The sequence below is a fragment of the Chiroxiphia lanceolata genome, chromosome 24 (assembly GCF_009829145.1).
Source record: "Chiroxiphia lanceolata isolate bChiLan1 chromosome 24, bChiLan1.pri, whole genome shotgun sequence".
Lineage (NCBI taxonomy): Eukaryota > Metazoa > Chordata > Aves > Passeriformes > Pipridae > Chiroxiphia > Chiroxiphia lanceolata.
The window spans coordinates 3,216,963-3,232,496 of NC_045660.1; the positions used below are offsets into that span (position 1 = coordinate 3,216,963).

General features: G+C 61.4%; 1 protein-coding gene across 1 annotated transcript; it reads left to right on the plus strand.

Annotated features, from left to right (window-relative positions):
* The first annotated feature begins 6,949 nt into the window (after positions 1-6,949).
* On the plus strand, positions 6,950-14,346 carry E2F2 (E2F transcription factor 2). Its single transcript, XM_032710067.1, has 6 exons — positions 6,950-7,256; positions 12,305-12,392; positions 12,800-13,019; positions 13,116-13,274; positions 13,444-13,558; positions 13,811-14,346. Exons 1-6 carry the CDS (start codon positions 6,972-6,974, stop codon positions 14,294-14,296), a joined length of 1,353 nt encoding a protein of 450 aa, XP_032565958.1. The 5' UTR covers positions 6,950-6,971; the 3' UTR covers positions 14,297-14,346.
* The last annotated feature ends 1,188 nt before the right edge of the window (positions 14,347-15,534 follow it).

Below are 15,534 nucleotides of genomic sequence, written 5' to 3' on the forward strand. Positions count from 1 at the left end.
ACCTCCCCAAACCCCCCCTCGTCCATGGGCATTTCCACGGGGAAAAGCAGCACGTGGAGCTTCCAAAAAGCACCAGCTGGTCCAACGGGATCACCAACCCCTGGGAACATTCCTCCCTCCTCCCAGCTTGATGTCCCCAGGCTCCCTCAGGGCAGCACCCTCAGGCACCCACGGGTGGGGTGGGATGGGATGGGGTGGGGTGGCAAGGGGGTGTCTGGGCACGGTGGGAGGCAGGTGAGGGTGTCCATCTGGAAACCTCCGTGTCTGGGAACGGAGCTGCTGCTGTGCTGAGGCTAAAAATAGGCTTTTGCCATCTTCACTGGCTCTTGGCTCTGGAGGAAAAGCCGAGGGGTGGGTTAGGGGTGAGTGTCCCCATGCTCACCCCGCTGTCGTGGTCCTCCAGCTGCGCCAGCGCTGTCGTGCCAAAGGGATTCAAGTGGGAAGGGTGGGAAAAGCGCCCTGGGAATGAGCCAGGGGACAGGGATGGGCCTCGGTAGCTGCAAAGTGGGGCTTCCTGCACTGTGAGCGCTCCAGGTCCCAGTGGATCCCCCCGTGGAGATCCTGGACCCGTGGGAGCATTAACGAGCCCAGTTTGGGGCTGGGGTTACTGGGAGAAGTGGGGCCAGGCACTGGCAGGGTGGGAGAAACAAGTTCTGCTGGGACTTTCTGGATGGAAACGGCACTGGGGAGGTGGAGGGGACTCCTGCCCCCGGGGAGTGGAGGTGGCCCCTGTCTCTGTCCCCTCCCGGGGGTCAGGGCAGGGGATTCCCTCGGCCGGGGCCGGGGGCTGTGGGGTTTGGCAGGGTGAGGGTTTGGCGCTGCTTCCCGGGAAGCCTCCCAGGGCTGTCACCTCCTCCCCCATCGTGGATGGATCCCGGCGCCTTGCCCGGAACAGCCACCCTGACATTCCCAGGCCCTGGGGATGGCCTGGGGGGGGGGGAGTGAACAAGCTTTATCCGGACCCTCACTGGCTCCCTGGACTGGGCTGTGGCGCGATGCCAGCGCTTTCCTTGAAAAACCTGATTTAAAAAAAAAATAAAAAATTAAAAATAAAGGAAAAGGGAAAAAAACCCAGAACTAAAAATAGCTGCCAGGGCTGGGATTTACCCCGGGGGGCAGATGGGATTTACCCTGCGGGGCGGATGAGATTTTTCCTCGGGGGGAGCAGATGGAAAATCACCTCGGGGGGAAGATGGAATCCACCCCCTGGGGCAGATGGAATTTACCCCATGGGGCAGATTTATCTAGACTGTGGTGGGATGCCAATGCTTTCCTGGAAAACCCTGATTTTAAAAAAATTAAAAGTAAAGAAAAAGGGAAAAAAAACACAACTAAAAATAACTGCCAAGGCTGGGACTTGCCTCGGAGGCAGACAGGTTTTACCCCGTGGGGCAGATGGGATTTAACTCCACGGGGCAGATTTACCTAGGCCGTTGTGGAATGCTGATGCTTTCCTGGAAAACCCTGATTTAAAAAAAAATAAATAAAAGAAATAAAAAGAAAAGAAAAAGGGAAAAAACCCCCCACAACTAAAAATAACCGCCGGGGCTGGGATTCACCTCGGGGGGGGGGGGGGCAGCTGGAACTGGAAAAACACCCCTGGATGAGCAAACCCGGCTTTGCTTTTATCCCCCCCCCCCCGCCTCCACTGCTGGGGTGCAGAAAAGAGGATGAGGAGGGCAAAAAACTAACCCCGGGGGTGGGGGGTGAAGGTCGAGCGGTGCCGGTGGCCCCTGGGCCGGCTCGCTCGCCTCTTGGCAAGCGCCGCAGTCTGATGCAATCGCCGCGCTGACGGAGGCGGCGGTTCCCACCTGTATTTGCCATTGTGTGCCCGGAGCTGTTTGCAGGTGTTTGCTGGCGCCGCGCTGTCTGAGCCGCACTTCCCTCCTCCTCCTCCTCCTCCTCCTCCTCCTCCTCCTCCTCCCGCGGCTGCCCCGGCCAAGGCCTGGCCCCCCCCGGCCCCCCCGGCCGGCTCCCCGCCAGCCGCGCTCACACGGATGCGGCACACGCGTGACCTTGGCCGGGCGGGGGGCGCGGGGGCTGAGCGTGGGTGTGCACATGTGCTCACACGCGTGTGCGCTTCTGCGCTTGCACACGCACTGACACGCGTGTGCGGGCACACTCACACGTGTGTGCGGGTATGCACCGGTGCCTGTGTGTGTTCACATGCACATATGTGATACAGACACTGACACGCGTGTCCGGGCACACTCACATGCGTGTGCGGGTATGCACCGGTACCTGTGTGTGTTCACACGCACATATGTGCGCTGACACACGTGGCTACAGACACTGACACGCGTGTGCGGGTATACACCGGTGCCTGTGTGTGTTCACACGCACATATGTGATACAGACACTGACACGCGTGTCTGCACACACCTACATATGTGTACATGTGCACTCACGCCTGTGTGCACTTAACGTGCGCTGACACACGTGGATACAGACACTGACACGCGTGTCTGGGCACACACATGTGTGTGCACTTACATATGAGCCTGCTGACACATCGTGCACACTCATGCACGTTTACACACATGTATATGTGCATGTACACACACATGTGCATTTACACACATGCCTGCAGACACTGACACACGTCTGTGCACACTTACACGTGTGTATGTGTGCACTGACACTTCTGTGCACTTACACCCACGTCTACAGACAGGGACACACATGTCTGTGCACACACGTGTGTATGTATGCACACATGACTGTGTACTCACACACACCCATGTGCATTTACACACATGCCTACAGACACCGACACACGTGTCTGTGCACACTCACACGTCTGCATGTATGCACACATGACTATTTACACACACCTACACACGTGTCTACAGACAATTATACATGGATGCACATTTGCATGCACACTGTGCACACATACACATATCTATATATCTATATATCTATATATCTATATGTCTGTATGTATATATATATCTATATATCTATATGTCTGTATATCTGTATATCTATATATCTATATGTCTATATGTCTATATATCTGTATATCTGTATATCTATATGTCTATATGTCTATATATCTATATATCTATATATCTGTATGTCTATATGTCTATATGTCTATATGTCTATATGTCTATATATCTATATATAGATATAACCTGTCTCTCATGGGCTGTGACACACACGTGCACCCTCTCAGCAGGGGCACACACGTGCACACACGTGTGCACACAGGCACACCCTAATCCAGCCGACATGGACACACATCCACACGCACAGTCTCCCAAATCCAACCATGAACCCCCCCAGTGCCTCAGCCCCCACGCCGGGCCCCAGGGGCTGCTCCCAGCCTTTCCTTTTTTGGGGGAATCCCACAGCCCCTCCAGCTCCTCTGGCCTCAGTGACAGTGTCAGGGCTGGATCCCGGCCTGTCCCCGTGGGTGGGGGGGAGTGGGTGACCCCATCCTGCCTGGCACGGGGTGTTCCCAACACCCTCGACACTGCCCACACCCCACCCTGCTCCAGTTCCCACGCCAGCGCTGAGTGGGGAAACTGAGGCACGGGGTTTCCAGTGTGGGAAAGGTGTTCCCACCTCCACCTCCCCCCCCCCTTCCGGATCCCTAAATTTCCTCTGGCACTCTCCACCCCGGTGGCTCCAAACTGCCAGGCCAGGAGGGCTCATCCTGCAAACCAAGCTGAGGGGGGGGCTCAGCACCCCTTTGGCAGGAGCTCCCGGGAGTGCCGTGGGATTCCGGCGGGGTGGGGGCTATTCCTGCCCTCTCCCCACCCCGTCTGGAGACCATCCGCTGTCCTGGCAGCCACGCTGCGTGTTCCTGCCCGCCCTCGCCCTCCCTTTCCCACGGGTGACATCGGGGCTCCGTCACGGGGGGGACCGGGGGCTTCGCACACGCCCTAAAATCCACCGAGGACGAGGCTCCGCTCCTCTCTCCTTGTGCTCCAGTGTCCCTCCATCCCGTGTCCATCCATCCCTGCATCTCCTCACGGGCCCCGGGATGCCGGTACCGGGGCCGGGGCGATGCGGGCCCCGCAGCCGCGGCTCGCTGCTGCCGTCTCCAGGGCAGAGGGGGAAGAGGCCGGCTCGCCGGGAAGGACCGGCACCTCCTCTGGTGTTCCCTTTGGGAAGAACCGGGATCTCCTCTGCTTAGGGTCCCTGATCCCTAAGCTGAATATCCAGAAGATTTTCCAGATCCTGAGGGGAGCAAGAGTAGGGAGGTGGCACCCCAAAGCCTCTGGTGACCCCGTCTTGGTCTGGGCAGAGATTCAGATGTGGTGCCCCCATTCCCACGTGCTGCATCTGCACTGGGAAAGGTTCTTCACCATCACCTCTTCACCTCGGTTTGGGGGTGCAGTGCAGACCCTCCCCAGACCCCCGGGGGGGGAACACAGATCTCCTGGCTCCTTCCCCTGCCATGGCCTGTGCAATGATGGATCCTTGCCCCAGGGTGAGGAGCTGGTCAAGGGGCTGGTCAGGATGCTTCAGGGCATCCTCAGGGTCACCCTGGACTTCTGGAATGTCATGGAATGAAATGCTCTCTAGGGTCCCTTCCAACCCAAACCCCTCTGGGTTGGAGGGTGGAAGCTGGTGGCTGTCACCCTTCTGGATGCCCTGGTGTCACAAGTCTGTGGCTTCTGGCTTGGGAGAGGACTTTGGTGGTGGAAAGCCATGGCTGGAAGGCCCAGAGGAGGTCTATTAGGTACTGTGAGGGAAGGATGCTTGTGGCTCCTCCTCCCTCAGCACAGTTGAGGGGGTGAGGGCCATCCTACCCTCTGGGACAGCCCTTGCCCCAGAGAGGCCACACTGATGATGTGTGAGGGAACACCACCTCTGCTTTTGGAGGAGTTGGGGGCACAACCTGCCAGCCTGAGCCCCCTGAACCCAGGCCCTCCCTGTACCCCAGTGTCCCTGTTCCAAGGGTCACCCACTGGAGCCAGCCCAAGGCAGCCAAACCCATGGATTTATCCACCCTGCTGGGCACGGCCTTGTCTTTGTGCACTGAGATGGAGATGGCAGTTGCCTCCTTCCTGCAGGGGGGAAGACGAAGGTCTGGGTGGGTTGAGCTGCCAAGCTCAGCCGTGCTCCTGGCAGAGGGACACGGTGCCCAGCCGAGGTGGCATCACTGCTGCCAGGCCTTTTGTTGTGCCTCAAAGCCCCTGCACGGTGGGAGGCAAATGCCTGTCCCAGATTGGATGTTCCTGGCACGTTTTTGGGTGTCCCTTCCAGCTGAGTTGGAGTCTGGAGGTCTGGTGTCCGTCCTCGTCCACAGCAGAGGCCGTGCACGGAGTATGTGTCCGTCTGTTTGTCTTCCAGGAGGCTTCTTGGTAAGAAAGTCCATCTCTGCACGTGGTCATCGCCATCCCAGACCTGGACATGGGATTGGCTCATGCTGGAGAGGAGAATGAGGGAGAGGAATGAATGGAGGCAACCAGGTGATGGAAAGAGGTGATGGAGAGGAACCAGGTGGTGGAGAGGAATCAGAGGATGGAGAGGAACCAGCTGCTGTGGCTCAGGGACCTCAGCAGGATTAAACTGTGGGGTGTCTCAGTGGCCTTTTACTGGTCCCAGTAAGTCTCGGAGTTGCCCTCACTCAGGGGTTTGCCACTGTCTCAGTGACTTCTGTCACTGCTGCACCCTGAAATACCCCATAGGCCAAAGTGGGGGCCCTTCACCTCGTCTTTCTCCCTCCTCTTTTCCAGGAAGACCTGGTGCACCCCAAGGAAATCCTGGGTGGGACACGCAGGTGACACTGAGTGGTGGGTTGGGTGAACTTCTGAGAGTGAACCAGGGGCCAAATCTGCTCGTGCTGAGCCCCTCTGAGGTCCCTGCCCCCCCCAAGAGCACCGACCCCTGCCTGCGGGGTGGGGGATCCCAGGCAGCCTCTGGCTGGAGGACCCCAACATTTTTAGTCTCCCAAACAGATGCAGCCCCCTCTGCCCCACCCCGGGGTGCTGCAGCTGGGGGTGTGGGTGGGTGGGGGTGATGGGAAATGGGGGGATGAGGGTGGAGAGATGTGGAGGGGGTGCTGAGGATGGAGGGGGTGATGGGAAATAGAGGGGATGACAGGAATGGTGGGACAATGGGGACATGGGGGATGATTGGGATGGGGATAGGGGAAGAGGGGAATGAGGGGATGGGGATGATGGGAAATGGGGGGAACGAGGATGGGGGAGTGATGGGGATGTGGAGACAATGGGCAAGGGGGGGTGATGAGGGGTGGGGGGGGTCACGGCCCCCAGATTAGAACCCAACAGATTGAGGGGGGGTGTCCTCTAATAAATAAATAAATAAATAAACAAATAAATGACAAAAAATGAATCCTAGCCGTGATCCCCAACACCAGGGACCCCCCACTCCCATCCCAGGCGCCCCGCCTCATCCTCGGAGGTGGTCTCAATGAGGCTCCACCCCCTGATTTGCATACTGGGACCACGCCCCGTCCCCTCCCTCCCGCGGCCGCGCGGCCCCTTTAAGGCCCCTCCCGCCAGCGGCGGGGAAGGGGCGGGGCCTGGGAGGCGGCAGCCAATCAGCGCGCGGCGTTTTCCGCGGGAAATCCGAATTTCGCGGGACGGGTTTTGGCGCTTAAAAAAAAAACCGGAAAAAAAAAAAAAAGAAAAGAAAAGAAAAGAAAAGGAGCGATCGGGCCCCGGCGCGATCGGGCGGCAGCGGAGCCGGGCGCGGGGGGTCCCGGCACAAGGCGGGGCCGCGCCCCGGCCCCATCCGGCCCCCAACGCGGCCGATTTTTGGGGCCAAAAGCGCTTTTTTCCGCCCGTTTTGGCGGCATCCCCGCCGCGTTGCTTCTCTGCAGGTTTTTCGGGGGGTTTTGGGGGACTGGCCGATGGCATCGCCCGCCGGGCCCCCTCCCCGCTCCCCCAAAATGCCACGGCTGAGATTGTGACCCCTCTCCCCGGTGCGGAACCGCGGGGTGCTCCTGCCCCCTCCCCCGGGCCGGGCTTCTCGGAAAGGACTTTGCAATGCTGCGGCTCCCCAGGGGAGTGTCCCCCGCCCCGGGGAGGGGGGGCACCGCCCTCCCGGCCCCCGCTCCCCACCACCACCCGAAGAAGGTCATGTCGGTGATGGGCTCCTGCGAGCGGGGGGCTTCCAGCATGGGCAGCCCCCCGTTATCCAGCGGCTGCTTCACCCAGGTCTACACACCGGCGGCTGTCAGCGGCCCCGCTGCCCGCAGGGGGTGTTTCTACGACACCCCCCAGGGCCCCGAGCTCAGGACCCTCGGCTCAGCCTCGGCGGGACGGCTGCCGGTAAGGTGTCTGCACCCCCTCCCCTGCCCGGGCATCGCTGCGGGGGCACGGGGGGGCTGGGGGTCGAGCAGGGTGGGGAGCGAGGGGTGGGTGACCCCAGGGCGTGCAGCACCCTCCCTTCCAAATTTTGCAGCTGATTCTGGGGGTCCGCGCCCCCCAGGGTGTCTTTTTGGAGTGGGGGAGGGTGAGGTCTGAAATCAGGAGTCGCAGTGAAATGGCTCAGATGTTTCCCAACTTCCCCTCGCCCCTGCGTGTCCGCGGCTCCGGCTTCCGCTTTTCGGCCTTTTTTCGGCCCTTTTTCCTTTTCTCCAGCTTGCGAAAAGTCCGGGTTGTGCCTCAAAACCCACCCAGGATTCCCGGGCCTTTCGCGAACCCCTTTCCGCGGCGGGGAAGCGAGCGATGGGTGCCGGCAGAGCCCCTGCCTGCTGTGGGTGGGGGGCACCGGCCCTGCCCTCTGGCTCTCCCCCCTTCGGAGCTGTGACCCCCGGGGCGGGGGACACGGGGCAGGGCTGGTTCAGCATCGCTGCCCATCCTTGGTTCCTGCCCGTGCCTACAGCAGGGCTTGCAATGACTGCTTTTTTTGGGGGGGTTCCCATCCTCCGTGGGTCGCCCCAAGACTTTCACAGGGACCCTGTTGCTGGGAGCCGTGTAGGGGGGTCGCTGTCCCATGTCCCTGTCACCAAGTCCCCAAGGGGGTCACGGCTGTGGGCTTGCAAAGCCCAACACCCCTAAAACAGGGAAACTGAGGCACAGGTCGGGTGCTGTCCCCGTGCCCGGTTTTTGGGTGCACGGGTGGCTCTGCCCAGCCTGTCCCTCCTCCCACAGGGCCCCTGCAGAGCCCGTCGGCCCCGTCGGCCCCGCTGGCAGCTGGCATTTAATTCCTGCCCTCCCCAGCCCGGGCACAGGTCCAGCCCTCACTGTGAGCCTCTGTTCTCCCCGGGCCCTGGGAGGGATCCCAGACCCCGCTAACTCCCATTTAGTTTTTTTCAAGGCTTGATTTATTTATTTATTCCCCCCCCCCCTTTTCCCCAGTCCCTGATGCTCAGTGCCAGCTGGGGACATGGCCACAGCGGGGGGAGAGGGGGCATCTTTGCTCCCCGCTTTGTGCCATGGCTGTGGGGCTGGATGGGGCCGTTTGGAGCCCCATCCAGGGGGGCTTTAGGACCACCTGTCTCCTCTCTGGCCTCTTTGTTTCCAAACTGTGCGAGATGCCACATCCTGCACTGCCAGGGGCTGTTGTTTAAGGAGACACCATCGGTGCTGACCCCTCCCCTAAAATCACCCCACAAACTCCCAGTCCTGTCGCTGTGAAGCTGGTTTTGGGCTAACGGCCCCTTTGTCATGATGATGATGATCATCATCACCCAGGAGATGCTCAGGGTCCTCCTGTCTGGGGCTGTCCCCTGAATGGGGTCTAGGGGGCTTGTGTGATAATCAGGGACATGAAATGCTTGTCCTCAAGTGACAGTCGGCATCAAGAGGTTTCGGGCTAATGGCCTCTTTGTCATCACCATCATCATCACCACCCACACCAGGGGATGCTCAGGGTGTTCCTGCCCACAACTGTCCCCTGAACAGGGTCTGAGGGAGCTTATTTGACCCTTGGGGACACGACAGTGTGCCTACATCCCCCTTGGTGTCTTGCAAGTGGCGTTCCCCTCTGTCCCCATCCCATTCCCTTCTGCCATTCTCCCATTCTCGGCACAGGAGATCCCATTTTCACTTGCAGCCCTGACAGCTGGGGCTCCTGCCCCACACACCCTGTTTATGGCACAACCTTTGTGTGCAGAGCCGAGGCAATCAGATAATGAGCGTTTCCTCCCAATTCCTGAGCAGGGCAATCGCGGCCGCTCCCACCCGGCACCGGCTTTGTGCCACAGGAATGATCTGGGGTCACCTGGAGGAGCCCATCACCCAGGGAAAGCAGGATGGGTTGTCTCTCGTGGTCCAAAAAAAGTCCTAAATTTCATATACTCTCTGATTTGAGGGTTCTGGAGTAGGTAAATGCATTTCCCTCCATGGCAAATGGGTATTTTGGAGCATTTTTAGTCCATGCCAATGCTATCCTGAGTGTTTGGGGTCTCTATAGGGGCTGTGGGACCTCTGTAGGGGCTCAGGGCTGTCCAGAACTACCAGAGGGAGGGGTGTCTGTGCTGTGGTGTCCCGGCTCTCCCTACCTGCTCTGTGCCAGGACAAGGGTGTCCAGAGTCCACCACGGTTTCGGTATGACCTGGCAGGGCTGAGCCACCCGTGCAAAGAGCAGCCGAGGGTGGCAGCCCCTGTGGGTGCTGGGTTGGCGGGAGAACCTGCTCAGCAGCACCCCTGGATTCCACAGGGGTGACACAGGGTGATCCCATCCCACCTTGACCCCATCAAGGGGTTTTCCTGCATGGGCAGGAGGGGGGATTTTTTGGGGGTGGGGATGGGTGGAGATGGCTGGTGACTGTGGCTGTTGCCTTCAGAGGAGTTTTTTTGGGGTCTGGCTTTTACAGCCTCCAGCTGGGGAATGTCTCCTGGGAAGGGGCTGAGGGAGGGGATGGAGATGCTGGCTGCACCCTGGAGTGGGGAGCAGTACCTGGGGCCGGGGTTACTGCCCTCCCCCCCAGCGCAGGGTGGTCCCCATGTCTCCCAAGCCTGGGATCAACCTCCCACCCCTCCCTCCTCCAAACGGGGGAGTTCAGCATCCCCCTGTGCCCCCCTCGTGCCCCATTAGCCCTGAGCCACCCCAAGGCAGTGGGAGCTGTGCCGGGGGGGAGAATTCTGACGCGGCAATCCCGTGCCATGAGCAGCATCCTGATCCCGGGGTGCCCCGTGGCCCCCCGGCAGCTCCGGGTGCCCATTCCCAGGTGCTGCGTTCCCACGCCCCCGTGGGGGCGGCGGGGCTGGAAAAGGGGAGGGGACGGGGAGCGGGGAGCCCCATAAAGGGCCGGGCAGGGCCCGGGCAAGCCCGAGGAAGGCAGTGGGCTCTGTTGAAAGGGAGGGTTGGCAGGAGGAGCCCCCCGGGGCTGAGGGATGCTCTGATGCTTGGGCTGGGCGCAGGGTGTAGCCCCTGGCGCCAGGGCTGGGCCGAGGGCTGCTTGGCAGGCAGAGCTGGCAGGGGGCCCAGCCTGCCCCCCCTCTGCTTCTTTACACTCCCCCCCAAATTTTGTGGTCGAGCGTCATTTCCCACTCCACCATCCCATCAGGGTGTCCCCACATCCTGGGATGTCATACTGGGGGCTGGCAAATGGTGTAGTGGGGGCCCTGTCGTGCCCTGGGGGGGGTGTCTTTGGGTTTGGTCCCTGCCCCCCCCCACCTGCTCTGGTTCATCCCACACCCCCTCAGTGCTGGCAGGGTGCTGGGAGCCCCTCGCTGTGCCCCGCTCAGCTGTCGTGTGCCTAATCCTGCCCGGCTGGGGGGGGGTGGCAGCTGGGGCACAGGAGGGACCCCCTTGTCCATTGTCCCTCGCTGGGACACTCAGGGTCCTGCCCCTGCCGCCCCCACCCCCTCGAACTGCACATGGGGGCGCAGGGGTCCCTCTTGCTCCCTTCCTGCACAAGGGGAGGGGGAGGTTGGAGGTGTCTGGGAACACCAGGACCTGCCATGGGGTGCTCCCTGCCTCAGTTTCCCCACGCCTGGGGCAGGTGGGGTGCAGCTGAGCCCCCCCTACAGTGATGGGAGCACACGTTGGCCACGGCCATCGGTGCTGGAGGAGCAAAGGGGTGCCAGCAGAAGGGGGGGGGGGTCAGGGTGATGCCTCCCCCCGTGCTGGCAGATGGATGGGGTCTGATCCGGGGCAGGTGTTTCCCATGCACTCGGCATTAACCGTTGGGGTGCCGGAGGCTCCGGGGCAGATCCGGGGGCAGGGGATGGAGGCGTGTTGGCTGGGAAAAACCTGCTCGGGGAAGGGTGGGAGGGAACAGATTCCCACAGGAGCTCGGGACCTGCCTGGCTCCCTGGGGGGGGTTGAAAACAACCCCCGGGCACCTCTCCCGCCGGCCCCCTCGGGTGGGAACACGGCGGGGTGCCCAACCCTTCCCCACAAAGTGGGGTGTGCTCCCCAGGGAGCTGCCGTCGGAGCGGCACCGAGCCGGCGCTGGGACCTGGGAGCCATGAGGGACGTGCTGGGGGGGACCCTGTGGGGCAGCCCGGCCTGGGAGCAGGTACTGGGGGGGATGGGATGGGACTGGGGGGACTCTGTGGGACAGCCCAGACTGGGAGCAGGTACCGGGGTGGGGTGAGATGGGGCTGGGGGGCTGCTTTCTGCTACTCAGCCAAAGTGTCCCCCCAAATTCCCCTGTGCACATTTGAGGGTTGGGGGGTATCCTGGGGGATTTGTTGGCGTTGGGAGTGGTTGAGTGACACCACCCCCAGCTCCCCTCTGTCTCTGCTCTGCTGCACCCCCTCCTTTTTCCCTTCTCCCCAAGTGCTGCTGGGGGGTCCCTCGGGGGCGATTTCAGGGAGCTGCTGGCCCTGGCGAGGGGACACGTGTGTGGGGATGTGTGTCCCCCCCCCTCCCAGGACCCAGTGCCCCCCCCCCAGCTTGCCCCAGTTTCCCTCCAGCTGGGTGCACGTGCCCGGGGCACCCGCAGGTCCCGGGGGGGCTGAGCTTGGCTGGTCCCGGGTGTGCTGGTGGCAGCTGGGTGTCCTCGGCTGCCTCAGCCGCCACCGGGGCAGGAGGAGGGGGGGGGGGGTGAAACCCAGCTGGCAGGGTGGGAGGGGGAGGATCCGGCTCCAGAGCCTCTGCACTCCCAGGGCTCAGCCCCGTGGAGCCCTGCCAGGAGCTGGGGGTGAGGGGAAATCCCAGTGGGTTCCTGGGGAGCTCTGGGGTGGGCAGGAAGCCATGGGGGGTGAATGGGACCCCCCCCATCTCCTCCCAGTCCATTGCGCTGCTGGGTGCTGCTGTGCCCCTTCCCAAAAGGGATTTGGAACGGGAGGAGCCTCTTGAAGACAACTCCCACCACAGGATGTGGCACCCAGGGCTCTGTTGATGACCCCGGGGGGGGCTCTGGGGGGCTCACAGGGGTGTCTGGCTCAGCCCCAATGCTGAGTTTTCTCCCCTGCTCCAGGCCAAGAGGAAGCTGGACCTGGAGGGCCCCGAATTTCGCACGCCCAAGGGGAAGGGCCGGACGCTGGCGCAGGTCCCCAGCCCCAGGAGTAAGTGGTGCTGGGTGAGGCGGGACGGGAGCGAGCTGGGAGAGGAACACACCCCACTTCTCTCCCCTCTTAGCACCATGTCCCCTCTAGCACCACCCAATGTCACCTCCCTCCCACACTGAGGAGAGGACGGGGGTCTTGTGTCCAGTGCTGTGTCACCTCTATCCCACACTAAGGCGAGGACAAGGGAGAGTGTCTTGTGTCCAGCTCTATGTCACCTCTGTCCCAAACTAAGGAGAGGACGGGAGGGTCTCTTGTGTCCAGCCCCACGTCACCTGCGCCCCATATTCCACACTAAGGAGAGGATGGGAAGGTCTCTCACATCCAGCCCTGTGTCACCTCCATCCCACATCCCAAACTAAGGAGAGGACCGGGGGGGGGGGGGTTGTCTCCTGTTTCCCCCACAGCCCCCAAGTCTCCTGGGGAGAAGACCCGCTACGACACCTCCCTGGGGCTGCTCACCAAAAAATTCATCCGCCTGCTGAACGAGTCCCCCGACGGCGTCGTGGACCTGAACCGGGCGGCCGAGGTGCTGGAGGTCCAGAAGCGCCGCATCTACGACATCACCAACGTGCTGGAGGGCATCCAGCTCATCCGCAAGAAGTCCAAGAACCACATCCAGTGGATGTAGGTGATGCCGGGAGGGGGCTGGGGCAGGGCGGGTGGCTCGAGGGAGGTGCAGGGTGTGCTGTGGTGTCACCGAGGTGCCATCCCCGCTGGCAGGGGGACGGGGATCTTCGAGGACGCGGCGGTGACGGCGAGGCAGCAGGTGCTGCGGGGGGAGCTGGCTGAGCTGGCCAGGACGGAGAGGACGCTGGAGCAGCTCGTGCAGGACTGTGCCCTGCAGCTCCGGCAGCTGGTGGAAGATGAGGCCAACCAGAGATATCCTTGCTGGGGGAGACGGGAGGGAGGGAGGGCAGGGTCTTGGGGGACCCTCTGAGCCTCTTCTCCAGTTGGATTCCCCTGGGATTGGTGGGAATGTTTGGAGGGATGGGGGGGGTCGATGTCCCGCTTGCAGCCCCTCTTTTTCCTATACCTGGTGCCTCTCCACGCTGGCATATGTCACCTACCAGGACCTCCGTGCCATCAGCAGCTTCCAGGAGCAGACAGTGATCGCTGTGAAGGCTCCCCCAGAGACGCAGCTGGAGGTACCAGACTTCAGCGAGGTGTGTGTGCGTGTGTGTGGGGTTGGGGTGTGGGTGCTGCTGGATCCACACCATCCTTGGTGGGTTCCTCTGGGGAACCAGCCCAGCCTGAGCCTGGGTGGTTTTGTGGTGTCTCCGTGGGGCTGTTTGACCCTGAGCTGGTCCTTTAGGGGTTGCGATGCCCTGTGAAGGCCCCCCGTGGGTTGGGGGCTGTGGGGTGGGATATGGGAGACCTTCTGGCTGCCCCCCCTGAGCCTTGCTCTGCCCCTCCAGGACAACTTCCAGCTCCACCTGAAGAGCACCAACGGCCCCATCGAGGTGTACCTCTGCCCGGAGGAGATCACGGAGGAGAGCCCCACCAAGGACCACCCCGGCCCCTACGCTGCCACCTCCCCACGGGACCACGCCATCCCCCTTTCCCCACCAAACAGCTCCAGACCAGCCCCACAGCTGCCCCACACCACCCCCCAGGGCTGGGGGGGCACAGGAACCCCCTCCTCACCCTCATCTCTGCCTCTCACCATCCCGGGGGGGCCCAGCTCGCTGCTGGAGGTGGAGCCCGGGCTCCTGGGCTCTCCTGCCCACCTCCTGCAGCAGACAGAGGACCAACTGCCCTGCACCCCCTCCCAGCTGGACTTTGGACCCTTCGTTGCCTTCTCGCCCCCCCTGGAACAGGACGATTATCTCTGGGGGCTCGAGGGCGAGGGTGTCACTGACCTCTTTGAGGCCTATGACCTGGGGGACCTGCTGAAGCCCTGAGTGTCCCCCCCCAGGCCCCACTGCCTTTGTCCCTGCTGGTCACTTGTGTCCTGAGCACGTCGGGTCTCTGCGGGGTGGCTGGGGAGAGTGGGGGGTGTAGGAGAGCACTGGGTTTTCTGAGGGTGTTGGTGGGGGGTTTGTGTTGCCCACCCTGTGTGGACTCTCCTCACTCTCCTGGGCTGGTTATCACCTGGGGCTGTGTTTGTCCCAGAGATCCATCCAGGTCCCATCCCAGCATCCTCCCAAAAAACTGTGGGGTGCCAGTGCTGATGCTCCCCACCGTAACCCCCCCACTACCCTGGAGGTGCTGGTGGACTGGGGGTGCTTCTGGGTGCCCCAGGTGGCTTTGGGGCACCCCTGGGGGGGGTAGAGAAATCCCTGCCCAGAGTGGGCTGTGTCATGTTTTCCAGTTGCTCCCCAGTTAAACTGGTTCTTCAGGGTCATGGCAGGTCGTGTCCAGCGGCGTTTCCCCCCACCACAGCTGGAATATCCTTAAAAAAACCATCCAGGCAGCAAAGCTGAAGTGACCTTTGGGTGATGAGAGGATGAAGCTTACAAGGCTCCAGCAAATCTCTGGCCAGGACACGGAGCCATATTCCCTGGGGGGGGCTGCAGCCCCTCTCCCCCAGTCCTTACAAGCTCCCTCCAGCCTCTTGGAGCTACTGGTGCTGGGAGTATTGAAACTGGAGTGTACTGGGAGGAGGTGATGGCCTGCAGAGGGGCTTGGGAAGCAGCATGGGACGAGCCCTTGGACACAGGGCTTTTAATTGCAAAATATCCATAATTATTGCACTGTATTTATCTGGGCCCTCCCTTTGGCGTGGGGCTGGTGGGGGTCAGGGGGGGGTTGGAATTGTCAGCGGGTGTATTTAAGTTGTCCTTCCTTGGGTTGTTGGTGCTCCTGCAGTTTGGCTTGGAGGTGGTGTGGGTGAGAGTGTGTTTTGGCTTGGAAAAACTCGTGGCACTTGATGTTTTCTGCCCGGGAGGGGTTGAAATAAAATGAAATTTTGGTGTTTAGAAGGGGCTGTTTTCCTCGAACCAGCAGAATGCTGGAGTCATTTGGGAGGAGGGAGGTGTTGGGCTGTTTTTGTTCTTGTTTTCAAGTTTGGGGCTTTTTAACTGGCCAGCCTGCTCTGAAGGCACTGGTGGAGAAGGGGGTTGAGATGAAGCCATGAAAACAAGTCTGACCTGCTCCAATCGGTGATTTCCAGCCCAAATCCACCTGGGATGAGCTTTTG